Below are 23,572 nucleotides of genomic sequence, written 5' to 3'. Positions count from 1 at the left end.
GAGTATATTCTTTTCTGGAAAAAAAAAGGGTATGCTAAAACAGTAGCACAAAAGAACACATGCACACCACAAAAAGAACAATGCAAATAAAAAATAGAAAAATAAAAAAATAAAAAAGAATACAATAACATAGTAATAATAAATAGTAAAATCCCTAGCCCACTCTTCGAAAATTATTTAATCACTCTAAATTCAACATACATACAAAAAACACCACGGAGTTTATACAATCTCATAAATAAAATTTTAGGAAAGTAGCATGATTAACAACATCTTCAAACAATGAACATTAGAAAATCGAGTCAATCCATCCTCTTGAATTTCTAGTCCCCAATGGTTTCGCTCAAACTTCACACGCACGTAATGTAAAAGATGACATATGATTACGTGCGTGTGATACAAATTACAATACTGTTTAATAGGGTATCGACAATACGAGACCCATCTCATTTTGATTTGTTAAACCTTCATTTAGAGAAAGAAGGAAAAAGACAAGGAAGAGACTATCCTTCCTTTGGACTCTTGTTGGTGTTGTCCTCTTTAGGGAAGACTTATATATGTACATATACATACATACATACATACATACATACAAAGGGCAGGTAGGAAGAGAGAAAACAGAGATGTCTTCCTGTAGGAGCAACCCTGCAGATCCGTGGAGCTTAAAGGGCCGAACTGCTCTCGTCACTGGAGCAACCAAAGGCATTGGGTAATGAATGCTTCACATATATATATATATATATATATATATATATATATATGAATATAAATGTATATGAATATAAATGTATATATATGTAGATGGACATGTGTATTATCTTTATATATCTCTGTTTGTTCAACCAAAGCCATTGTATATCATATGGATTTCAATAGAAAACCTGTGATTTGATCTTGAATATGTCACATCCATTTCCTTCAGAGGAGTGATCCATGTCTAACCCAACAACTGTCATATATCACTCTCGGAGCGAATGATTTCCTGCTAATGTGAGACTTAAATTTCATGTTCCCGTTACCATTACCAGGCGTGCCATAGCAGAAGAGTTTGCGCGGCTCGGGGCACATGTGTGGGTATGTGCTCGTTCTAGCGAAGACCTGGAGAAATGCCTTGCCGAATATGCGAGTGCTACATGGAGTGGAAGCATCCATGGCTCTGTTTGCGATGTCTCAGTGGTTGAGGATCGGAAGCAACTCATCACCCAAGTCGCTCTCCACTTTTCATCGAAGCTTGACATCCTAGTGAATCTCTTCCCCAACATGTGCATAATCTATGTCCTTTTATCAGTGAAGGAGAATCATAATTTCGGAAAAATGTAGCATAGATGTTTATGACTTGTGCGTAATCTTTGCCCTTTTATCAGTGAGGGAGAATCATCATTTCGAAAAACTGTAGCATAGATGTTTATGTCTTGTGCATAATCTTTGTCCTTCTATCAGTGAAGGAGAATCATAATTTCGGAAAACTGTAACATAGATGTTTATGACTTGTGCATAATCTTTGTCCTTCGATCAGTGACGGAGAATCATAATTTCGGAAAACTGTAGCATAGATGTTTATGACTTGTCTTTCTCCATTGTCTTCTTCAAACTAGGTAAATAATGCGGGCTGTTACAAAGATTTTCTGGCATTGGATATGGCGCTAACGGATTTCTCTAAAATAATGGCTCTTAACCTGGAGTCCGGACTACATTTAAGCCAACTTGCCTACCCGTTAATGAAGGCCAATGGAAGAGGCTCCATTGTGTTTATTTCCTCCATTGCTGCCTCATCCGTGCTCTGTGAGCAAACTTCTGCTTACAGTGTTAGTAAAGGTATAAGGCTTCATGCTCAGTTGTGTTGTTTCATGCTTTCAGTCTTTTTTTGTCCTCTTGACATATCTAGGAATCGGCAATGCCTCGGCTCAAGCGTTTTTAAACGTTTGGCCCAAATGGGTTCGGTTCGGTTTAACCGGTTTGAGCTCCGTTTGGTATGGCCCGAGCAGAACTGAACCGATTTGGGCCAAACCAGTTTCCAAGCCGGTTTAGGAACCGGTTCAGTTCAGGTTTGGAAACTCCCAAACCAGTTTGGGCTTAACTGGTTTGGTTTGGACAAGGCCAAACCGGTTAAGCTGAAACCGAACCGTTGCCGATTCCTAGACATATCCTCGAAACATTTTCTTGATTGATTGCATCATTTGTGGATGACCTTTACAACTTGATTCAGTATATGATTTTTTGGATGGTCTTCTCAGCTGCAGTGAATCAGCTGGGGAGACATCTAGCTTTCGAATGGGCCAAAGACAATATCCGAGTGAACATTATTGCTCCTGGGTACACAACAACGCCGGGCATAGACAATGTGTGCCTTCCTTCTATTTATTCTTTATTGTCCTCACCATGATCATGCTCCCAGATGTGACCACATATGTTGGTTTATGTTTTTTTTCTTTTTTGTGTACAGATGCCGATTGAGGTTAAGGGATTAGTAGAAGACCGTATCCCATTGCATCGTTTTGCAGACGCGATCGAGATTGCACATGTGGTGGCATTCGTGTGTATGCCGAGTGCATCGTATATAACGGGAACTATTCTCACGGTTGATGGTGGCATGAGTACACATATTTCTCCATTTGCATGTGCACCCATGGAAACATTTGATTCTTGATAAACTAATGTAACACATGTATTTCCTTGCCATGTTGGGCATGGCAATGTAGTTATAATGGACATAAATGAAGAATCAGACGCAAGGATATATAGCATAGTCATTTCCTTGCCATATACTTGAAAAAATTAAGAGACATTTCAGCAATATAATTTCAGATCAAGAACTACTTCCCTTATAACCATGAGAGATTCTTTGAAAATCTTGGCTAGGTAACTTTGCATAGACTATGTATATGATCATATTTGCAATTTATGTGCATGATCCTATTATTCAAAGCTTCAAATCATCTTTTTATTTACTTATTACTTATTTGCCCAACAAGTTAAGGACAAAATTGAGGAAATCAGATTCATCACCCATTCAATAATATAGTTGTTCTTGACCAAAATTAAGAGCTGTTTTAGCAATATTTGGAACAAGAACTACTTACTTGGCACGGTGCGCCCTCGCGAGTTTCTTTGAAAATCTTGGTTAAGTAAGTGTGCATATGACCATATCCGCAATTTATGTATGTAATCCTCTTATTCTAAGCTTCAAAACCTCTAATGGTAGGCTTGAAAGAGACTCTTGCAGAACTAGGATGAGTACAAACTAGGTCGACTTGTGTTACCATGAACGCCCTAGTATTCTACAATGTTTGTGCACCATATATCCGTTGAGGCCCAATACCATTACATGTAAATGTTGTGTTGCATATCCTGGATGTCTTGACCTTACATTTGATTGATTGAGAAAATGGTGTATATATTAATCCAATGCTAATCATAATTCACCATTCCGTATAAATGTCATGTTGACAGTTGCATATCCTTGATGTCTTGACCTTGTCAAAAGCAGTTCTTTAATCTTATCAAAAGCAAGACATTGTCATTCTTCAAAGTTATTTGATGTGATATTCTCAAATGTGTATAAACCCTTTAGGGCCCAAAAAAGTGTATTATGCCGTCGTTTCAAAGCTTGGAGTAAAGTGTTTTCTAAACAAAGAGTTGTTTTCCGGGCAAAATATAAACGTAGTTTTCTACTAGATCTAAAAGATGTCAAAAAATATCGTGGAGAGTGCATGGGTCATTATTTAGAAGGGAAATAGATGTGTGTGTGGTTTGTTAAACAAAACAAAAGTGTTTCTTTCCTATCCCATTTCTTGTTAACAATTTGAGGTTCTATCTTGGGGAGAGGTCCTTGAGTAGGAGCATTCCAATAGATCCATAGGGCCTGAAAGGAAATACAGCTCTTGTGACTGGGGCAACCAAAAGCATTGGGTAAATTCTTTATATATATCGTTGTGTATTTGTCATATGCAACATCTATTCGATCCATCGATACATAGACACATAGATCCATTTACACAATCCAATTCAATCATATTTAACCCATCCATAAATAAATATTTAACATAGAAAGAATCTAAGTATGAGCCCAATTGCAAGGATCAAACTTTACAAATATCTATCTGTTTATCTATCTATCTATTGTATCTATGGTGACTTTACAAATATATTTAGTGAGCATAGATATGATATTCTCCCTTTATACTCTGATATCCAACAAACTGTCAATTATGCTTTGCAATATTTGTATGTTACTATGATGACACTTTTGTTGTGTTCCAATATGTGCATACTTTTATGTTCCATAATTAACAGTGAACGAGAATCATAAGGAAACTGTGGCACAGATGTTTATATGACTTGTGTTTCTTTTGCAAATATGGAAGTGAGCACATGTTGGTTTATGTTGAACTTGACAGGGAGTGTTGAGCGAGCAAGCTCAACATGATCCGGATCAGCTGAATAAAACGAAGAGACGGATTTGAGTGTAATCGGTAGGCAGTTAGAGGCCTACGATCCTAGCCTAGTAGATATGCATATTTTTAGGAGTTAGTGTCAGAGCTCAGTTATGAGCATTGAAGTACTTGTCAGTCCTTTTACGGATTTGTATAAAAGTTCTCTCTGAGCACATTCGATGTATAGAGTTTTTACAAAGCTTTTTGAATATAGAGACTCATTTTGTCTTGCTCTCTCTCTCTCTCTCTCTTACCCACTCTATGTATCTCCATTGTTTCTCTATGTTTTCTGTTTCTATCCGGCCGAGCTGGTTGTGATTTGTTACAACTTCTGCAAATCATCTTTTTCCGATAATATATGAGGTTACCTGTGTATGGTAAACACCCCCTAAGTATGGTAAATACCATACTTTTGTATTTGTTATTTATCGTAAGGTAACACATTTTTTAAGGTAAGAAAGATCAGGTAAAAAATGTAAAAAAAGACATAAGTATGTTTTCATAACATACACAAACGAATGAAAAATAATGTTTGCAAATGCCATGTTACATACTTTGGTACTATATAGGTCGCAATCTAACGAATGATTTTCTCTAAGAGTACCCACCAAATCATTTCTTGTGCATCTATGCTTTATCTGTGTTGTGGGATGGCCACGATAATCGTGGTGGATTTGTGGTGCTCGTTGGAGACGTACTAATGAACGAAACTGGGCTGATGAGTAGAGAGAGAGGTTTACGCAATACAGAGCGTAGAAGAAGAAAGACATGATTGGTCCAACAACCCTAACGAGCATGACAATGAGAAGAGAAAATTTGACCACAAGATGATGATGATGATGTATCGTGCCGTATCATATGATACGATATGATACATTACAATACAACACAATACAATATGATACGATATGATATTTATATGCCCACATACAATATGATACAATGCAATACAGTATAATACGATACGATAACAATACGATATTTATACGCCCACAAGACATAATATTTATACGCACATGAGACCAATCGCATTTTGAAATGTTAAACCTTCTTTTAGAAAGAAAGAAAGAAATATTAACGTCTTCTAATACCAAGATTGGTCCATGAGACCATTGGTTTACAACAAAAATGGGGTATTTACCCATTCATCGAAAGTATATAAAGAAAAACTTAAGCTAAAGAGTTCTAGTAAAAGAACATGTTCTATAAGGAAATGGCTTTATACTAGGCCTAGTTTCATTTCCATCCAAGTCTCTTGAAAAGAAGCAAGAGGTCAAAGTGTGTCGATGTGGATGTGGCCCGTGGTTCCAGTGTAAAAGGTACCCCAACCATAACTTCTAGGCGGCATAGCTCACGTCCCCTTATCTTCTTAATTGTTTCTACTCCATGTTGGGTTGCTTTGAAGCCTGACATCCGAGGGCGTTTGGTTGTTCTTTGCATTTCTACTTCGTCAAGAGAGAGGTCGAGTGGTGTAGGTGTGTCTACATTCATCGTCTCCTCTTGTTCCTGAAAAATTACGTTAGTTACATGTTGGTGAATATTAAAATGGTCGTGGTTAACACTTTGTAGTTTATTCTCCCTATGTTGTTTTAGCTCTAAGATATACCTACATAGTCCCTTTATATCCGGGGTATCTAATAGTTTGGAGAGGGTGGGAGAGGGTTCTAGTATGTCTTGGTATTTCACCCTTATCTCGGCATAAGTTGGACACTTGCATGTGAAGTGATACACATCCTCTATCTCTATGTGACATAACCTACATAGCCTTTCCTCGGTATGGTCCTGATCAGAGATTAAAGTTTGATCAGTCCCATGGTTGTACTTAAGGGGAGGTAGGTTATTAATGTCTATGCCATTTGCAAGTAATTAACTCACTACAGTGCTATACCAAGAGCTAGTATCTCTAGACGCATATTGGGATCGGGATGCCCCAAAAGCTTGACGGGATATCCTATCTTGTGGTTGGCTATGTATCCTATGAATAAAAACTACTAGTTGGAAAAGTGCTTCTACTAACAATGAAGGCAAACTGAACTCTACTGTAATAATGTCATGTGGTACTATCGATTTGCTTCGGAGTTAATGTGATAACATCGTCACCAAAGGTCTCTCTAATTGCGTCCACATGAACCTGGAGACCATACTACTGATGCATACATGAGGGAAGGGCCCGTCCGTGGCTCTTGAAAGTATGCCTGGTGGCATTGTCTCTCTAAGAATGAGAGGGATGTATATCCTCTCGTTAGCCTATCTTTGGCTACTTGGGTCACTAAGAATTTACCTTCACAAGCACTAACAGTGACTCCCAGATATACATATGATCCATTACAACTACCTCAACTAGTTTATAAGAAAGGATTAGGTGACATTTACTCCTAACTCGAGACGATGTATGAAAGATAAGGACTTTAGTTTTCGCTAGATTCACTACCAATCCTCGTTGTGTGCAAATGTCATCTAGGGCATTAAGGTGCTTTTGTAGGTCGTGGTCAGACTCCAAGATCAAAACTATGTCGTCTGCGTAGAGTAAGAGACTAACTTGTGTACCCCCAATGGCTACTTTGTTGCCTCCCTTACGAGCAATAAAATCAATGATTTCATCAATGTAGATCCCAAAAAGAGTTGATGATAGGGGGCAACCCTATTTTACACCAATGGTGTTGGTGAAGCAATCAGATAGGCCATCTAGGCATCTTATGCACCAAGAGACTTGCTCATATAGAGCATAGATGGCCCAAATAATGTCATTTGGTATCTCCAAGCTTCTAAGCCTATCAAACAATCGCTCCCTAGGAACTGTGTCAAAGGCCGTGTGGAAGTCCACAAATAAATAACATAGTTTCTTCTTGCAAGCCTTCGTTTGGTCAATTAAGCATCAAGTGTGAAGATACGGTCAATAGTGGAGAAGGCTCGTCTAAAGCGAGCATGCTCAGGTGCTCGAAGACTTAAGGTTTCCATATAATCGCTGAGCTCTGCTTCTACTACTGCACCATATAATTTAGCGAGCGTATGACCTATCATAATGGTCCTATATGTATCTGGGTCCATTGGGTCCCGTCCTTTATATATAGGGGCCACTGTACTTTGCTCATGGTCCATTGTGGTGGAGAACCCTCGGCAAAGGTGCGATGAAGATTAGAGAAGAACCAAAAGACAAGCAAAAAACCATTCTTTTTTTTGCTTTTAGTCCTCTTTCTAGAGAAAACAAGTGGGGGGAGAGAAAACAGAGATGTCTTCATGTAGAAGTAACTTTGGAGATCCATGGAGCTTAAAGGGCCAAATGGCTCTCGTCACTGGAGCAACCAAAGGCATTGGGTAATGAATGCTTCATATATATATATATATATATATATATATATATATATATATGGTTTTTGTATTTAAACCTGTGATTTCCAACAAAAACATTATTGTATATCCTCATATGGATTTCAGTAGAAACTTGTGATTTGATCTTGAATATGTGACATCCATTTCCTTCAGAGGGTGAGACTTAAATTGCATGCTCCCATTACCGTTACCAGGCGGGCCATAGCAAAAGCGTTTGGGCGGCTCGGGGCACATGTGTGGATGTGTGCACACACAAGGGAAGACTTGGAGAAATGTCTGGCCGAATTTGCTAATGCTACATGGAGTGGAAGCATCCATGGCTCCGTGTTTGCGATGTCTCCGTGGTAGAGGATCAGAAGCAACTCCTCGAAGCTTGAAATCCTGGTGAGTCCCCATTGGAAGTGTTTTTTTTGTTTATGTTCAGATACCAATAGAGGCTACGCCATTGTTAGAAGAGCGCATTCCATTGCGGCGTTTTGCGGATCCATCCGAGATTGCACATGTCGTGGCCTTTATGTGTATGCCAAGTGCATCATATATAACAGGAACTATTATGACTATCGATGGTGGCATATCTACGCATCTTTCTCCATTTGCATGTTTGCCCATGGAAGCATCTGATCGTTGAACAACTCTAATATCATTCACTGAGACGATCGATGGTTAGTCTCCAAATTTTGTGAATGGTCTGCCTGATTAACTTATGTGATATTCTTGTTTTTGTACAACTGAATGCAATATTTGGATTTCCTTTCCATGTTTAGCATGGGAGTGTAGTTAAGAGTGAATAAAAAGAAACAATATATAGCATAGTGGATAGTTTTAAGATATAGACATTACATTAAAAGATGTTTAAAAGATGCCATGTGAATATGCTTACAGGACTCAAATTTCCTTGGAGAAGGCTTATGTTACAAAAGCCCTTGGATCTATGATCATGTATAATCAGAGAATTTTTTGGCACCTAGAAGGGAATGTATGTAGTTTGCCAAAAAAGGAACACATATTTTGGTGTTTTTCATGCTTGACATAGTAGAGTTGTTAAAAATGGCATTAACAAAGAGTTAAAAGCAAAACAATATATGGCATAAGATTCGTCTACTTGGGAAATCTGATCAAAGCATGCATATTATAATTCGTTACTACAATGATTTTCAAGACAACATAAAAACATTCATGTCTATACCCATTATTATTTTCTAGGAACCTAAGACAACAAAAGCCGAATGGGTGGCCCATGTTGAAACTCGACAATATTTTCCCTTCATCAATCCATGTTTTGCATGGTGTAGTTAAAAATGAACCAAAAGCAACAATATATATTATAGTGGATAGTCTAAGAATAAGAAATTACATGAAAAGATGTTTAAATTAGGCCATTGGAATGTTTAGTGGGGACCAAAGTAATGCATGTTTTGCTACAAAGGCAGCATGGAAACTATTATGCTAATACACAACATTTTTTTCTATAACAATGGAATTGATGTCGACAAATGGTAACATGGGTGGGCACTCCGAAACTTGGGAATATTTTCCCTACATCAAACTTTGAACCAAGTTACTCCCTACGATATAAATTCTTCTTCATACCCTATATAAAATGGTTTAGCATGGAATATTTTTAACATTCGGAGCTTAATGTTATCTATACGTATTCCGAAAGAATTGTATACCATGCTATTGGATATTTGTGTGAACAACGATCATGGTGAAATTTTTTAGCTCGAAAATCCGAGAAACAAGTGGAATATTCACTCTAAATTGGTTAAATTTGTGGGATGTAAGCTTTGGTTGCACTTTCGAGTGATCATTATTATTATTTATTTCCAAAATGAAGCTACTGTCCCATTAGTTATGAAGGATTATTACAAAGAGACTGTACAAGGAGGCTTATACATAGAATGGGGAATCTCCCTCCGATCAGGTTCAAGAAAAGGAGACTAGTAACAATGTCTTTCGGACTGACTACTTAATGTAAGTACCTATAGCTAAAAACGGTGCCCTTCAGTGATAGGGATTTTTTGGCTAGTAAATTGAGAGCAAATTTTATAGTAAGTAATAATTTTGACTAGCATTGGCATTCAAACCTATACCTCCGGATTCAAAATCTGGTGCCCTTCCATTGGGCGACACTCATTTGAGAGGGGTGAGAGAAACTTGTGGCCTATACATTCTTTTGTCCCTAGGTCCCCCTTTAGAACAACAAAAATATACCACTCTCCTACAAACAATTCAATCTACAAATACATCGACACTACACACACAAACAAACAATTTTCGTATATATGTAGTATATATACACACATACATGCACCTAATAATATACACTTAAATTTATACACACACATCACTTTTATAGACCATTTATCACACACGCAATTAATTACACACACTTATTTTTCAAACATACACGAGGAAGGAACCCATCAAACTACCATGGCCCACAATCCTTCATAGAGACAGACATTCTGAAAGGAATACGGTTTCCTAAGTTATGCTCGGCCACAACCGAGATGTCGGATCAATCACAGAAAAAAACAGGGATGTGGTGAGATGTATCTACACATGAAACAGTAAAGAAGAGAGTGCACTGGATGTTAACGTGGAAAACCCAAATCTGGGAAAAACCACGACAGCCCTCGGACTACAAAATATCACTATATCAAGATTACAACAATGGGGCACATAGGCAACGACCTCTTGCTCCCTCGCTTCGCCACCAGGCGGTTACAACAGAGGCAACAACCTCTTCCTCTCTCTCTCTCTACTCTGTACACAGTTACCCACTGAGTTATCGCCACCACGATAATCCCACAACCAACTCTACATCATACATTAAGTTTGCCCTAGGTCATATTTATATTAATATGACTTTTGGGCTATTTACAAATATAGCCCTGGTGGGCTCTCTGGAACATATTTACATATATGTCCCTTCCATCCGATGAGAGGTTCTCACCGGGCCTACAACATCCGGTTTTCACCAGGTCTTCCTTGCCGGGTACTCGTCATCCGGTTTTCACCGGGTCTTCCGTTGCCGGGTACTCGTCATCCGGTTCTCACTGGGTCTTCCGTTGCCGGGTACTCCACATCCGGTTTCGTCCTCGGTCGAGTTGCTAATCAACACGGTTCTTCTCACTTCCCATCCGGAGGGACCTGTTTCCTAACAAACTCCCCCTTCACTCTGGCATGGGATGTCTTACTAGTCCGATTCGCTTCCGACATGCATCCAGCTTGTCGGGTATCAGTACTTTGGTCAACATATCTGATCCGTTCTCGGTCGTGTGGATCTTCGTCAGCGCGAACTCTCGATCTTCTACTCGCTCCCGGATCCAGTGATACCTGCGCTGGATGTGCTTCGTCCTGGAATGGTACGTTGCGTTATTAGCAAGGTGGATGGCACTTTGACTATCGCAATAGAGTCGGTATTCATCTTGCCGGATATCGAGCTCTCCGATGAAGTCCTTCATCCATAATATTTCCTTGCCAGCTTCAACAGCTGCCATGTACTCCGCCTCCGTGGTTGACAACGCAACCGTCTTCTGCAGCCTCAAATGCCACGAAATAGCTCCCCCTGCATATGTCATTACATACCCGGATGTAGACCGGCTGGTATCCACATCAGCCGACATGTCCGAATCGGTAAAACCGTCAAGTTGAGGTTTACAGGAGCCGAATCGGAGACACATATTCGAAGTGCCCTTCAAGTACCGGAGTATCCATTTGACCGCGTTCCAGTGCTCCTTGCCGGGATTGCTCATAAACCAGCTCACCACTCCGACTGCATATCCAATATCCGGTCGAGTACACACCATTGCGTACATCAAGCTCCCGATGGTAGAGGCATATGGAACCTTCATCATATCCGCCTTCTCTGCTTTCGTCTTCGGGCTTTGCTTACCGGATAGTCTGCAGTTTGCCGGGAGTGTCGATCCAACCGGTTTCGCTTCTAACATGTTGAACCGCTGAAGCACCTTTGTCATGTATTTCTCCTGTGACAACCACAATTGCTTCTTCGACCGGTCCCAGATAAAGTGCATCCCCAGTATTTGTTTTGCCGGGCCCAAGTCTTTCATTGCGAAGGTTCCATTGAGAGCCTTCTTCAGCATCCGTATTTTGGCTTGGTCCCGACCGACGATCAACATGTAGTCCACGTACAGAAGGAGTATTAGGAAGTCTCCACCTTCCAACTTCTTCACAAATACGCAGTGATCGGCCTGCGTCTTGTGGTACCCTTGATCGGTCATGAAGACGTCGAACTTCCAGTACCATTGTCGGGGAGCCTGCTTCAGTCCGTACAGGCTCTTCTTCAACCGGCAAACTAGGTGCTCCTTCCCTTTCTTCACAAATCCCTCCGGTTGCTGCATGTAGATCTCCTCTTCGAGGTCGCCGTGGAGGAACACCGTCTTCACGTCTAATTGCTCTACCTCGAGGTCCATCCTTGCCGCTATGCTCAGCATTGTCCGAATGGAAGTCATCTTTACTATCGGGGCAAATATCTCATCGAAATCCACGCCCTTCTTCTGTTGGAACCCCTTCACCACGATCCTGGCTTTGTACCTTGGAGGGTTGCCGGCATCTTCCGGTTTCAACTTGTACACCCACTTGTTTCGGAGTGCCAGCTTACCTTTCGGCAACTCCACCAATTCGAACGTATGGTTCTCATGCAACGAATCCATCACATCCTGCATGGCACTTAACCATTTGCGGCTATGGGTGTCACTTTTAGCTTCCTCGAAGCTTTCTGGCTCCCCCTCATCGGTTAGTAACACGTGCTCTAGATCCGGAAATCTCCGGGGGGGCCTTCTCTCTCTGAGAGGATATTTGCGTCCTTGGGCTTCGGTAACCGGCTCCTCCATTTGCTCTTCATCTGAATCCGATTTGGCGTTTTGCTCTTCATCCGAATCCGATTCGGGGTCTTGGCCGGTTTCGGTTTCACCTATTCCTTCTTCTTTGGCCTATCTCGTCTCCTTACCATCACCGGCCGGTTCATCGAGTGCTAACCGGTCTCTTGCCGGTTGGGTCTGCTCATCGTAGAATCGATCCTTACCGGTCGACTTGGAGTTCATTATCTTCTTCTCTGACTCCCAGTCGGCGAGCGTCTTGTCCTCCATGAAGATAATATCTCGACTCCAGAATACTTTCTTGTCGGCCAAGTCCCACACTCGGTAGCCGAACTCATCGTCGTCGTAACCGAGGAATATGCATGGCCGGGTCTTCGGATCTCACTTTCCTCTCCGGTCCTTAGCTACATGCACGTACGCAAGACACCCGAATACCTTCAGATGCTGGTAGGACACTTCCTTACCGGTCCAGACTCTCTGTGGCGTGTCTCCGTCCAAGGGTATCGAGGGTGATCTGTTTATCACATATGTCGCCGTCGATAGTGCCTCAGCCCAAAATTTCTTGGGTAATTTTGCATGTGCCAGCATACTTCAGACCCTCTCCATTATGGTCCGATTCATCCTCTCGGCCAGCCTGTTTAGTTCCGGCATCTTCGGCACGGTAAATTCGAGCCAGATTCCCTTCGAGCGACAATACTCCTCGAACTTCCCCCGGTATTCACCTCCGTTATCTGCTCGAACCGCCTTCAGCTTCCGGCCGGTTTCTCTTTCCACTCTCGCGTGGAGCTCTTTGAAGACGGATAGCACCTGATCCTTCGCCTTCAACGGTGTGGCCCATAGCTTTCGGTTGTGGTCATCTATGAACGTCACGAAGTACTGTGATCCGGCATGTGACTTTGTGTCCACTTGACACACATCAGTATGCACCAACTCCAGTGGTGCATTACGTCTCATCGGTGGCCTCAATCGGAAGGAGGTCCGGTTATGTTTACTGGCCAGACAATTAGTGCACTTCTCCAAGTGCACGTTCTTCACTGGAAGGAGGTTGTCATTTGCAAGCCTCTTCATCCCCTTCTCGCTTATGTGACACAGCCTCTTGTGCCATAGCTCACCGGTAGTGTCGGAAGCCACGTTTACTTCTTCTGGGCATAACCGAGCATTCATTAGGTACATCGTGTTGACCTTCCGGGCCCGAGCCACAATCAGGCTCCCTTTGCTGAATTTCATGACTCCGTTCCGGATGCTACCCATTGAGCCTTCATCATCTAGCCGACCGACTGATATCAGGTTCAGTCGAACCTCCGGAACGTGTCGGACATCCTTTAGCAGCAGCTTGCATCCGGTTGGCGTTGTCAACCACACGTCTCCTATGCCGACAATTCGGCATGTACCTTCATTCTGTCAGGAACAGTACTAAGACAGAGAAGGAATTAGTACTAAAAGAAGTATTAGTACTAAGAGAGGTGAAGAACTCTCGAGAGAAGGAAAGAGTGAGTGAGAGGGAGAGAGAAAGAGATCGAGAGAGAGAGAGAGAGAGAGAGAGTGATGATAAGAAAAGATATGTATTATGTGAAGAGAATGTACAGTAGTAGCTAGGAGGCTTAAGACTGGCGTTGAACCGATTTGGTTTGAAATAATGCCTTGTGCCTCCTTTTATAGTGTTCTAAGGAATACTCTTGAATCTTCTAGAATGTTCCAGAGAAATCTAGAATATACATCAATTTTCTATAATAAAACATAAATGAAAATAACCTTCTACGTATTATAATGTATGGTCTAATGGTTAAGAGCTCGACCCATGTAGCATATGGTCATGGGTTTGAGTCTTGCCATATCATGACACTATCCCCCCTTTAAAACAACGAGTGTAACGAGTCATTTTGGATTGAGGACCCGGTTTGTCTGGATATTGACGATGGAAGTCTTCGAGAAGAGCACGAGTATTAGTGACATTCTCTATCGGTTCCCAAGTACGCTCGTTGGGACTATATCCTAGCCAATCGATTAGATAGTAGAGCTTGTTGCGAACAATCTTGGAATCAAGGATGGCAGAAACCTCGTACTCAGGTCCATCTTCAAGCTCGATCGGGGGTGGAGGCTGTGTAATACGTCCTGGGATGGTGCTCTCTTGATATGGTTCGAGGAGAGAACTATGAAACACCGGATGTATCCGAAGTTGCGGAGGTAGATCGAGACAAAAAGTGACATCATTAATCTTTCCTATAATACGGAAAGGACCTAATCGTTGATAATCCAACTTCTCGCATGGGCGAGTAGTCTTGATGTGTCGTTGTAGTAGCCATGCCCGATCTCCAATGTTAAAACTGAATGGGAGTCGATGACGATCCGCATAAACCTTGTGTGTTTGTTGAGCTTGTTGGAGATGAGTAGATAAATCCGCTTGTATCTTGTGTAACTGCTCCAAACGATCCTCCACGCAAGGATTTGTGGACACTTCTGGGGTTTCAAGAACACACCACTGGGGGTGACATCCCGTATAAGCATAAAATGGCGTAACTTTAGTTGATGTGTGGATAGAGTTATTATAGGTAAATTCGGCGAAGTGGAGAATATCTGCCCAATCATCCTGATGATAGTTGAGAAAGCACCGTAGATACTGCTCCAGCGTCTGATTTGTTCGTTTGGCTTGGCCGTCGGTTTGTGGGTGGTAGCCGGAGGAGAGGTTACAAGTGACCTTGAGCATTTTAAATAGGTGCTTCCAGAATTTTGACACAAACTGGGGTTCGCAGTCGCTGATGATACTATCGGGAAGTCCATGATGCCGACATACTTCACGCATGACAATTTCGGCGGTGTCTTCACTGGAGATTTCCTTAGTACATGGCAAGAAATGAGCCATCTTCGTATATCGATCTACCACTGTTAGAATCGCATTGAACCCCTTAGAGACTGGAAGATCTGTGATGAAGTCTAGAGCAATGGATTGCCACGGCTTGCTTGGAATTGGTAATGGTTTTAATAAACCATATGGATGATGCCTTGGCATTTTCACTCTGCAACATGTATCACAAGTCCGAACAAAATCTTCGACAAATTGTCGCATACGGGGCCACCAGAATGATCGTTGTACTAAATCTAATGTTTTAGTACTACCAAAATGCCCAACTGTATATGTGCCATGACAGTTTTGTACTACTCGAAGGCGGCAAGAACCATTAGGAACATACAAAAGTTCTTTAAAGAAGACTAATCCATCATGGTATTTGAATTGCAGATAGTCCATACCTGGTGGTTGCGATTGTGAACACAACGCTCGAGAGGGATCAATTTGTGTTAGTATAGCTTGGGCGAAAGCATTTGTCTTCAGGTCCGCACGTATGATATTGATAACGTGGGAATCCATGGGCATGCCAAAGACCTGTGTTGCTTGCAGTCGTGCCGGTCCCAAGATTATTTGCTTTTGGTTATCAAAAGCTGGCTCGCCGGGACGCGGTGCTAGGTACGAACACCGTGATAATGCATCTGCTTTCCCTTGATGCTTCCTAGGTCGATATGTAATCTTGAAGTCGAAACGCGTGAGAAAATGGGCCCACCGAGCTTGACGTCGATTTAACACACGAGCGTCTTGAAAATAGGCGAGGTTTTTGTGGTCACTGAATACAGTGGCTTGATGAGGAGATCCCTCTAGAAAATGCCCCCATTGCATAAAAGAGTCCACTGTGGCCAATAGCTCTTTATCATGAATTTCGTAGTTGATTTCGGCATAGTCAAACTTGCGTGAGTGAAAAGCCACAGGATGTAGCTTTTCATCATTACCTCGTTGTGATAGAATGCTCACCAATGCAAAATCCGATGTGTCCGCTTCGATGATGAATGGTTTTTCTGGATTAACGTGAGCTAGAATCGGAGCCGATATAAATGCCTGTTTAAGATTCTCAAAAGCCATGTCTGCTTCTTCAGACCAAATGAACGATTGTCCCTTTCTAGTAAGTTGTGTAAGAGGCAAAACGAGCTTTGAGTAATCTTTTATAAACTTCCGGTAAAAATTGGCAAAGCCTAGAAAGCATTGCACATCCCACACCGAACGCGGATTTTGCCATTCTACCACTGTTTTGACCTTAGCTGGGTCCATGGAGATGCCTTCTGAGGAAATGACATAGCCGAGAAATTCCACCTGGTTGCACCCGAAACTACATTTTTCCAGCTTTGCATAAAGATCATGTTCTCGAAGTCGTTTTAGTACTAACAGTACATGAGAATCATGCTCTTCTTGGGTCTTTGAGTAAACTAGTAGATCATCCAAATAGATGATTAGACACACATCCAAGAGATCTCGGAAAATATCGTTTGCCATGTGCTGGAAGATTTCTGGTGCATTAGTGAGGCCAAACGGCATGATCATATACTCGAAGTGCCCATATCTGGTGCGGAACGCAGTCTTCCATTCATCTCCTAGTCGGATCCATACGAGGTTATAGGCTCCCCCCGTAAGTCGATCTTCGTGAAGAACCTAACACCATTGATCCGTTCTAAAAGACTTGAGATAAGGGGGAGTGCATACCTATTTCGGATTGTAACCTTATTCAAGCCACGACAATCTACAACGAGACGAAGTGAGCCATCCTTTTTCTTGACGAAGAAAATGGGTGCGCCGGCTGGAGATTTTGAATGTCGTATGAAACCATTCTCCAAATTCTCCTCTATATAGGCTCGAAGGATTTCCAGTTCGGTTGGTGACAGATTGTAGATCGGTCCCCATGGTGGCTCTTTCCCCGGTTGTAAATTGATGGGGCAATCATATGGTCGATGGTGAGGAAGCGTATTGGCTTGTACTTTATTAAACACATCGACATAATGATGATACTTCTCTGGAAGTTGAACGGTGGATTCCTCTTTAGTGGTACTGGAGGGTTTTACTGATATTGCGAAGAGGAACATTTCTTCCTTGCGTCCTTCCTCACGCAACTGATGTAGTGAAATCGTTGCAATCTCCTGAGTAGACCCTCGGGCTTTTCGATGCCAGATTTCTCTTGTCTGCCAATCTATGTCTGGGTTATGTAATTCGAACCATGGTAATCTTAAGACAATGGGGTGTTCTGGGATGCTAATTATATTAAATGATACGACACATGCTAGATTATCTAGGACAATATTAACGGGCTCTGACTCTTCTATGATATTTCCAGAAGCAATGGGACGACCATCAATGACTACTACAGAGGCAGGACACGGGAGTTTTCTGAGAGATATATGATGAGGTTGGGCAAATTTCCTATCCATGAAGCAAGAATTAGCTCCGGAATCTAGAAGTGCTAAGACATGTAGTGGAGGAGTACTTTTAGTACTAACTATTACTTGGGCTACGAACACATTGCTAATTTGCTAAGAGGAAATGGAACCACTAATGGGTTGCACAGATCTAGGGCTATCCAACCAAACAACTCCTATTTTGGCTGGACTTAGTCGTTTAACTCTTCCTCTAACTGACTAAGGACATCAAATTTGTTCACTAGATTTGGGCTATTAGTACTATTAGGACTATCAGATATCCTTACTGAAATAGACTCAGGTTTAGTACAATTAGAACTAGCAACTATTTGTTTTACCTGCCTTCTTGGCCTATGGGGACAGTTTACCGTGATATTCCCTGGTCCACTGCAATAAAGACAGTCGGTTTGCTCGGCGTCGTTGCTTTTCTTCTTCCGATAGCGGTCCTCAACGACGTGTGGTATCAATTTCCATAAGAGTTGGAGTACTTACTAGAGGCGCATTATATGACTCCCTCAAAAAAGGTTTCGCTACCATTGAGGCGTACGTAGGCTCTGATCTTGCCCTCAGAATTTGGAATTGTCATTCCGAACGTCATTCGAAGAGGCGGTTGTCGCATCTCACCGCACGACTAATTGCTTCTGTTAATGACTTTGGCTCTTCGAGGAAGGTCAAGAGTAAATCCTTGACATCGTTGCGTAAGCCATAACGGAATTGCTCCATCAATGCGTGATCATCCCAAGAGATATCGGCAGCGAGTAGGCGGAAATCTGCAACGTATGCGGAGGCTAGACGATCACCTTGGCGTAATCGCCTGATTTTGTTGATTGCAGTCCTTATGCTGTTAGTATCTCCAAAACAGGCCTTAAATTCACTTATAAATTCTTCAAAACTATTTAGTAATAGAGATTCCTTTTCCAACAATGGAGCAAACCATGCTAACGCTGAGCCACTAAGGAGAGTGTCTACTAGTCCCACTCGTGATGCATCAGTGGGATATCGAGAAGGATGCATTTGTATCACTAAACGTACCTGATTCAAAAACCCTCTAAACTGTGATCGAGTCCCATCAAATTTTGTAGGAAGACCGATCTTGGGTTCTTTATGAATCCCTTGAGTGTTTGATCCTTGTTGTTGTAATGATATGATAGTCGCTTTGAGTTGTTGTACATGTAACGTCAGCTTCCCATGTTGTTGTTATTTTTCTAGTGCTACTTGTTGAAGATCCCCCAACAAACGATGATTTTCTTGTTCTAGTACTACAAATTTCTCTTTTAAGCACTGGACCTCCGAGAAAACAAATTGGTATTCCTGAGAGCTAACAGTTTCCATTTTACTAGGTAGGATAAGAGGATTAATAAGAAGATAAAAGGAAGAGGAGGAAAGGAAGATACGGAAGGAAGATCGACCAAAATCGGTTCAAACTGTCAGGAACAGTACTAAGACAGAGAAGGAATTAGTACTAAAAGAAGTATTAGTACTAAGAGAGGTGAAGAACTCTCGAGAGAAGGAAAGAGTGAGTGAGAGGGAGAGAGAAAGAGATCGAGAGAGAGAGAGAGAGAGAGAGAGAGAGAGTGATGATAAGAAAAGATATGTATTATGTGAAGAGAATGTACAATAGTAGCTAGGAGGCTTAAGACTGGCGTTGAACCGATTTGGTGATGAGCATCAACTCTTCTTCACTTGCCGCGATTGTCGTCGTTCCCTTCTGGTCCGGCCCCCTCCGGTCTTTACCGTTCCAGTCCGGTGTCTTCTTCGAATCGGTACAGTCAGTCTCTTTGTCTTTTTGGAAGTGCCGACAGTTCTTCTGGAAGTGTCCCAGCTTGCCGCAATAGAAGCAAGTAGGCCTCCCCCTTGACTTTGACCGTGTCCTCGACTTTCCTTAGTTCTGGGGGATACGGTTACTTTGTCTTCCGCGTTGCGATTTGGTAAGGAGCGCTTTGGAATTGGAGCTCGTATCCTTATCTTTCCGACGCACCTCCTCATCTAGCAAGCTCGACTTCACTCTTGCTAGGGATAACCGTTTTCCTTCCGGCCCGGCGTTGCCCAAAGTGACAACCAACGTCTCCCAGCTATCTAGGAGGGAACCGAGCAGGAGTAGTGCTAGTACCTCATTGGCGAGAGGTACGTCCAATGATGTTGCCTGGTGGATCAGCCCCTGGAAGGTATTCATGTGCTCCGCCATTCTGGAGCCATCTTGGTACCGGAGTCTTACTAGCTTCCGAAATACCGAAACCTGATTAACAACATTTTTGTTCTGAAACATAATGTCGATCTTCTCCTAGAGTTCATGAGCCTTGCTCTCTTCATTGAAGTTGTTGTATAGGCTCATGTCGATGAAGCACCGTATGTACGTCGTTGTCTTCATGTGCATCACCTCCCATATCGTGGCATCAATCTTGTCCGGTCTCTTGTCCCCGAACTAAATCGGCAACCAAAGATCTTTAACCACTAGCATGTCCCTCATCTTCGACTTCCACACTGAATAGTTGGAGCCGGTGAGCTTGAACATGCCTCCCAATGAATCGTCCATTTTTCTGTGTCGTCTCGCTCTGATACCAAATTGAAAGGAATACGGTTTCCTAAGTTATGCTCGGCCACAACCGAGATGTCGAATCAACCACAGAAAAAAAACAGGGATGTAGTGAGATGTATCTACACGCGAAACAGTAAAGAAGAGAGTGCACTGGATGTTAACGTGGAAAACCCAAATCTGGGAAAAACCACAACAGCCCTCGGACTACAAAATATCACTATATCAAGATTACAACAATGGGGCACATAGGCAACGACCTCTTGCTCCCTCGCTTCGCCACCAGGCGGTTACAACAGAGGCCACAACCTCTTCCTCTCTCTCTCTCTACTCTGTACACAGTTACGCACTGAGTTATCGCCACCACGATAATCCCACAACCAACTCTACATCATACATTCAGTTTGCCCTAGGTCATATTTATACTAATATGACTTTCGGGCTATTTACAAATATAGCCTCGGTGGGCTCTCTGGAACATATTTACATATATGTCCCTTCCATCCGATGAGAGGTTCTCATCGGGTCTTCCTTGCCGGGTACTCGTCATCCGGTTTTCACCGGGTCTTCCGTTGCCGAGTACTCCACATCCGGTTTCGGCCTCGACCGAGTTGCTCATCAACACGATTCTTCTCACTTCCCATCTGGAGGGACCTGTTTCCTAACACATTCACACGCATGTGGCCCGATTAACGTGACCAATACAATATGTCTTCTTCTCTTTGCCAAGCATACACCAATGTATAGAGAGAAACGTTCCCTAATCAATTTGAAATATTAGCCCCAATGAGCACGACCCACAACACACACAAATTTCAAGTACATTCTTAATTAATTCCTAACCATTTCTTTCATTGGATTCTTTTTGAGGTGGTGCTCCTTCTGTTATGTAAGAGTACCCCTCCTGATGAGCATGAGTGAAACATAGAAACAAAGAGACTGAGACAACATGAGAAACAAGGGTTGAAAACAGAGAAGAGAATTGTTGCGTTAGCTGTTGGTGAGCAAGACAAGAGAGAAAGACGTGAAGATAGCAAGGATAGGCACAGTTCTGTGGAAACTTGGCCAAACCCTAGAAATGGTTTCAGACACAAATATGGTGCATCTACACCACCGGAACAGGTTTAGTAAAAAAAATTTCCATATATTGTTGTTTGTGAGATTCATACTGGCTGTGATACTCTCTAAGACTTGAACCGTTCTTCTAGAAAAGCTGAAAGCTTTGTTATCTCTTTTGTTTTGTACTCCTCATTCATAGTGAAATTTTGTCGGCCAAAGTGCCCCTGGTTTTTTTTCCTGATCTGGGATTTTCCACATAAATTGCATGTAGTTTGATTTCTGTTTGTGCCTCAGAATAATCTGTTGTTTGTCTCTGATTGTAAATCCATCACACTATATCAGAGCACTAGGTCCTAGATGGAAGAAAGTGTGAGTGGTTTTCCACGAATAATAGTCTGATACTCTCACAACTATTCTAACTGGAAGATCAAAAGATGGAGGATCTTCTGATAGGTAGATACTTGTATGAGCCGATAGATAAGACGGACATACCAACAGGGGTAATAGAGTCTGAGTGGAAAATCCTAAATAGAAAGGCTATTAACCATCAGACAATGTGTAGACGTGAGCATCCTACAACATGTTGCAAACGATACAAATGTGTACGACCTGTGCCATAAGCTCTCTGGGCTGTATGAAAGGAAAAATGCTCTGAAGAAAGCTTCACTGATGAGAAAAATAGTGAGGCTAAAGTACACAGATGGTGATAGCATGTGGTGCACATTAGTAGCTTCATGGGACTAGTAAACCAACTAGGATCAACAAAGTTCCCATAAAATGATGCCATGCCGGCTCTATTACTACGACGTACTCTACCAGACAGCTAGGAGAACTGTTGGGAGACAAGTCCCTCCGGTTCTCATCGGGTCTACACCATCGAGTACCTGGCTACGGAGAGCCGGATGGTGTAGACCCGATGAGAACCGGATGAGGAGTACCCGGCTACGGAGAGCCGGATGGTGCAGACCCGGTAAGAAGCGGATGAGGAGTACCCGACTACGGAGAGCCGGATGGTGCAGACCCGATAAGAACCGGATGAGGAGTACCCGGCTACGGAGAGCCAGATGGTGAAGACCCGGTGAGGAGTGCTCACCGGATGAAGAGACATATTCGTAAATATGTTTCTGAGAGCCCATCGAGGCTATATTTGTAAATAGCCGAAAAGTCATATTAGTATAAATATGACTTAGGGCAAACTTTTATACGTTGTTATCATTCTTGTTTTGCACGAGATTAGAGCACGTAACAGTGTACAGAGAGAGAGAGAGAGGTCGTTGCCTCTGTTGTAATCGCCGCCTGTGGCAAAGATCGTGAGCGCGAGGTCGTTGCTTCCGTGAGCTCACTGTTGTAATTATTGTGACATAGTGATAGTTAGTAGTCATTGGACTGCCGTGGTTTTTCCCTCTCAGGGTTTTCCACGTTAAACATCCCGTGTACTCTTCTCTCCATTGTGTCGTGCTTTCATTTCCCGTTTTTTGTGCATGATTCTAAGCTCGGTTGTGGCTGAGCATTGCGTATAAGGAGCGTTTAGTTCTCGTCAAGAACTATGTAGTGTCACTTAGTGCTTCTTGTCAAGAAGAGAACTTGTATTTACAAGTAGTAAAGACAAGCATTCTAAACGAAGAGACAAGAAGAAAGGATAAGAGTGCAATGTCTCAATCGGAAGCGAATGTGGCACAAAACCTTAGTAGAGGAAGAAATAAACATAGAAGTCCTCAAAATAGAGACAAGTCTCATGCCAGGTCAAAGTCCAGAGGAAGACTCACGTGTTTTTATTGTGGGAAACTGGTCACTTCCAAATGAATTGTTGACACCTTAAGAAGGACAAAGGCATTGCTAATTATGAGTCTTCGCCTTCTCCTTCCGGTCGACTTTGTCCTTCTTGACTTTGCTACTGTCGCCGCTTGTTGCGACTTGTTCGGATGTGTAGACTTCTTCAATCGACTTGGCTCTGTTTTTCTTCTTGTCTCCCCCTGCTTCGTTTGTTTCCTTCTCTCCGACTGCTTGTCTAGCGCCATTTCTTGCTTTCCCGATTTCCGTTCCGATTCTGATTCTCCCTGTATCAGTACCAGTTCTCCCCCTCAAGCGCGGCATGTCGACATGCTGAAGACCAAGCATCTCCGAAAAACGCTGCAACTTGTCGG

The 23,572-nt window shown here is 42.3% G+C and overlaps 2 protein-coding genes across 4 annotated transcripts in view; both read left to right on the top strand.

Annotated features, from left to right (window-relative positions):
• Positions 1-579: 579 nt before the first annotated feature.
• Positions 580-4,387, top strand: LOC147860699 (noroxomaritidine/norcraugsodine reductase-like). Of its 3 annotated transcripts, none has more exons than XM_087323425.1 (5): positions 580-709; positions 1,029-1,242; positions 1,596-1,815; positions 2,235-2,397; positions 4,365-4,387. In XM_087323425.1, the coding sequence occupies exons 1-4, from the start codon at positions 624-626 to the stop codon at positions 2,381-2,383; spliced, it is 669 nt and encodes a 222-aa protein (XP_087179551.1). In that variant the 5' UTR covers positions 580-623; the 3' UTR covers positions 2,384-2,397; positions 4,365-4,387. The 3 variants fall into 3 exon arrangements, with proteins under 3 accessions (XP_087179551.1, XP_087179550.1, XP_087179549.1); XM_087323424.1 differs by lacking the exon at positions 4,365-4,387 and adding an exon at positions 2,444-2,816 and having other exon boundaries at positions 1,029-1,206; positions 2,235-2,341; XM_087323423.1 differs by lacking the exon at positions 4,365-4,387 and adding an exon at positions 2,444-2,816 and having other exon boundaries at positions 2,235-2,341.
• Positions 4,388-7,628: 3,241 nt separating this feature from the next.
• Positions 7,629-23,572, top strand: part of LOC147860698 (tropinone reductase homolog At2g29290-like) — a 70,951-nt gene continuing 55,007 nt past the window's right edge. Inside the window, exon 1 of the mRNA XM_087323422.1 lies at positions 7,629-7,748. Within this exon, the coding sequence (XP_087179548.1) occupies positions 7,663-7,748 (86 nt within the window). The 5' untranslated portion in view covers positions 7,629-7,662. The remainder of the gene's footprint in view (positions 7,749-23,572) is intronic.

The sequence above is a fragment of the Azolla caroliniana genome, unplaced genomic scaffold (genome assembly GCF_043228905.1).
Source record: "Azolla caroliniana isolate FFs.n. ecotype wild unplaced genomic scaffold, voAzoCaro1.0.p SCAF_8, whole genome shotgun sequence".
Lineage (NCBI taxonomy): Eukaryota > Viridiplantae > Streptophyta > Polypodiopsida > Salviniales > Salviniaceae > Azolla > Azolla caroliniana.
This window is presented reverse-complemented; position numbering and strand designations above follow the sequence as displayed.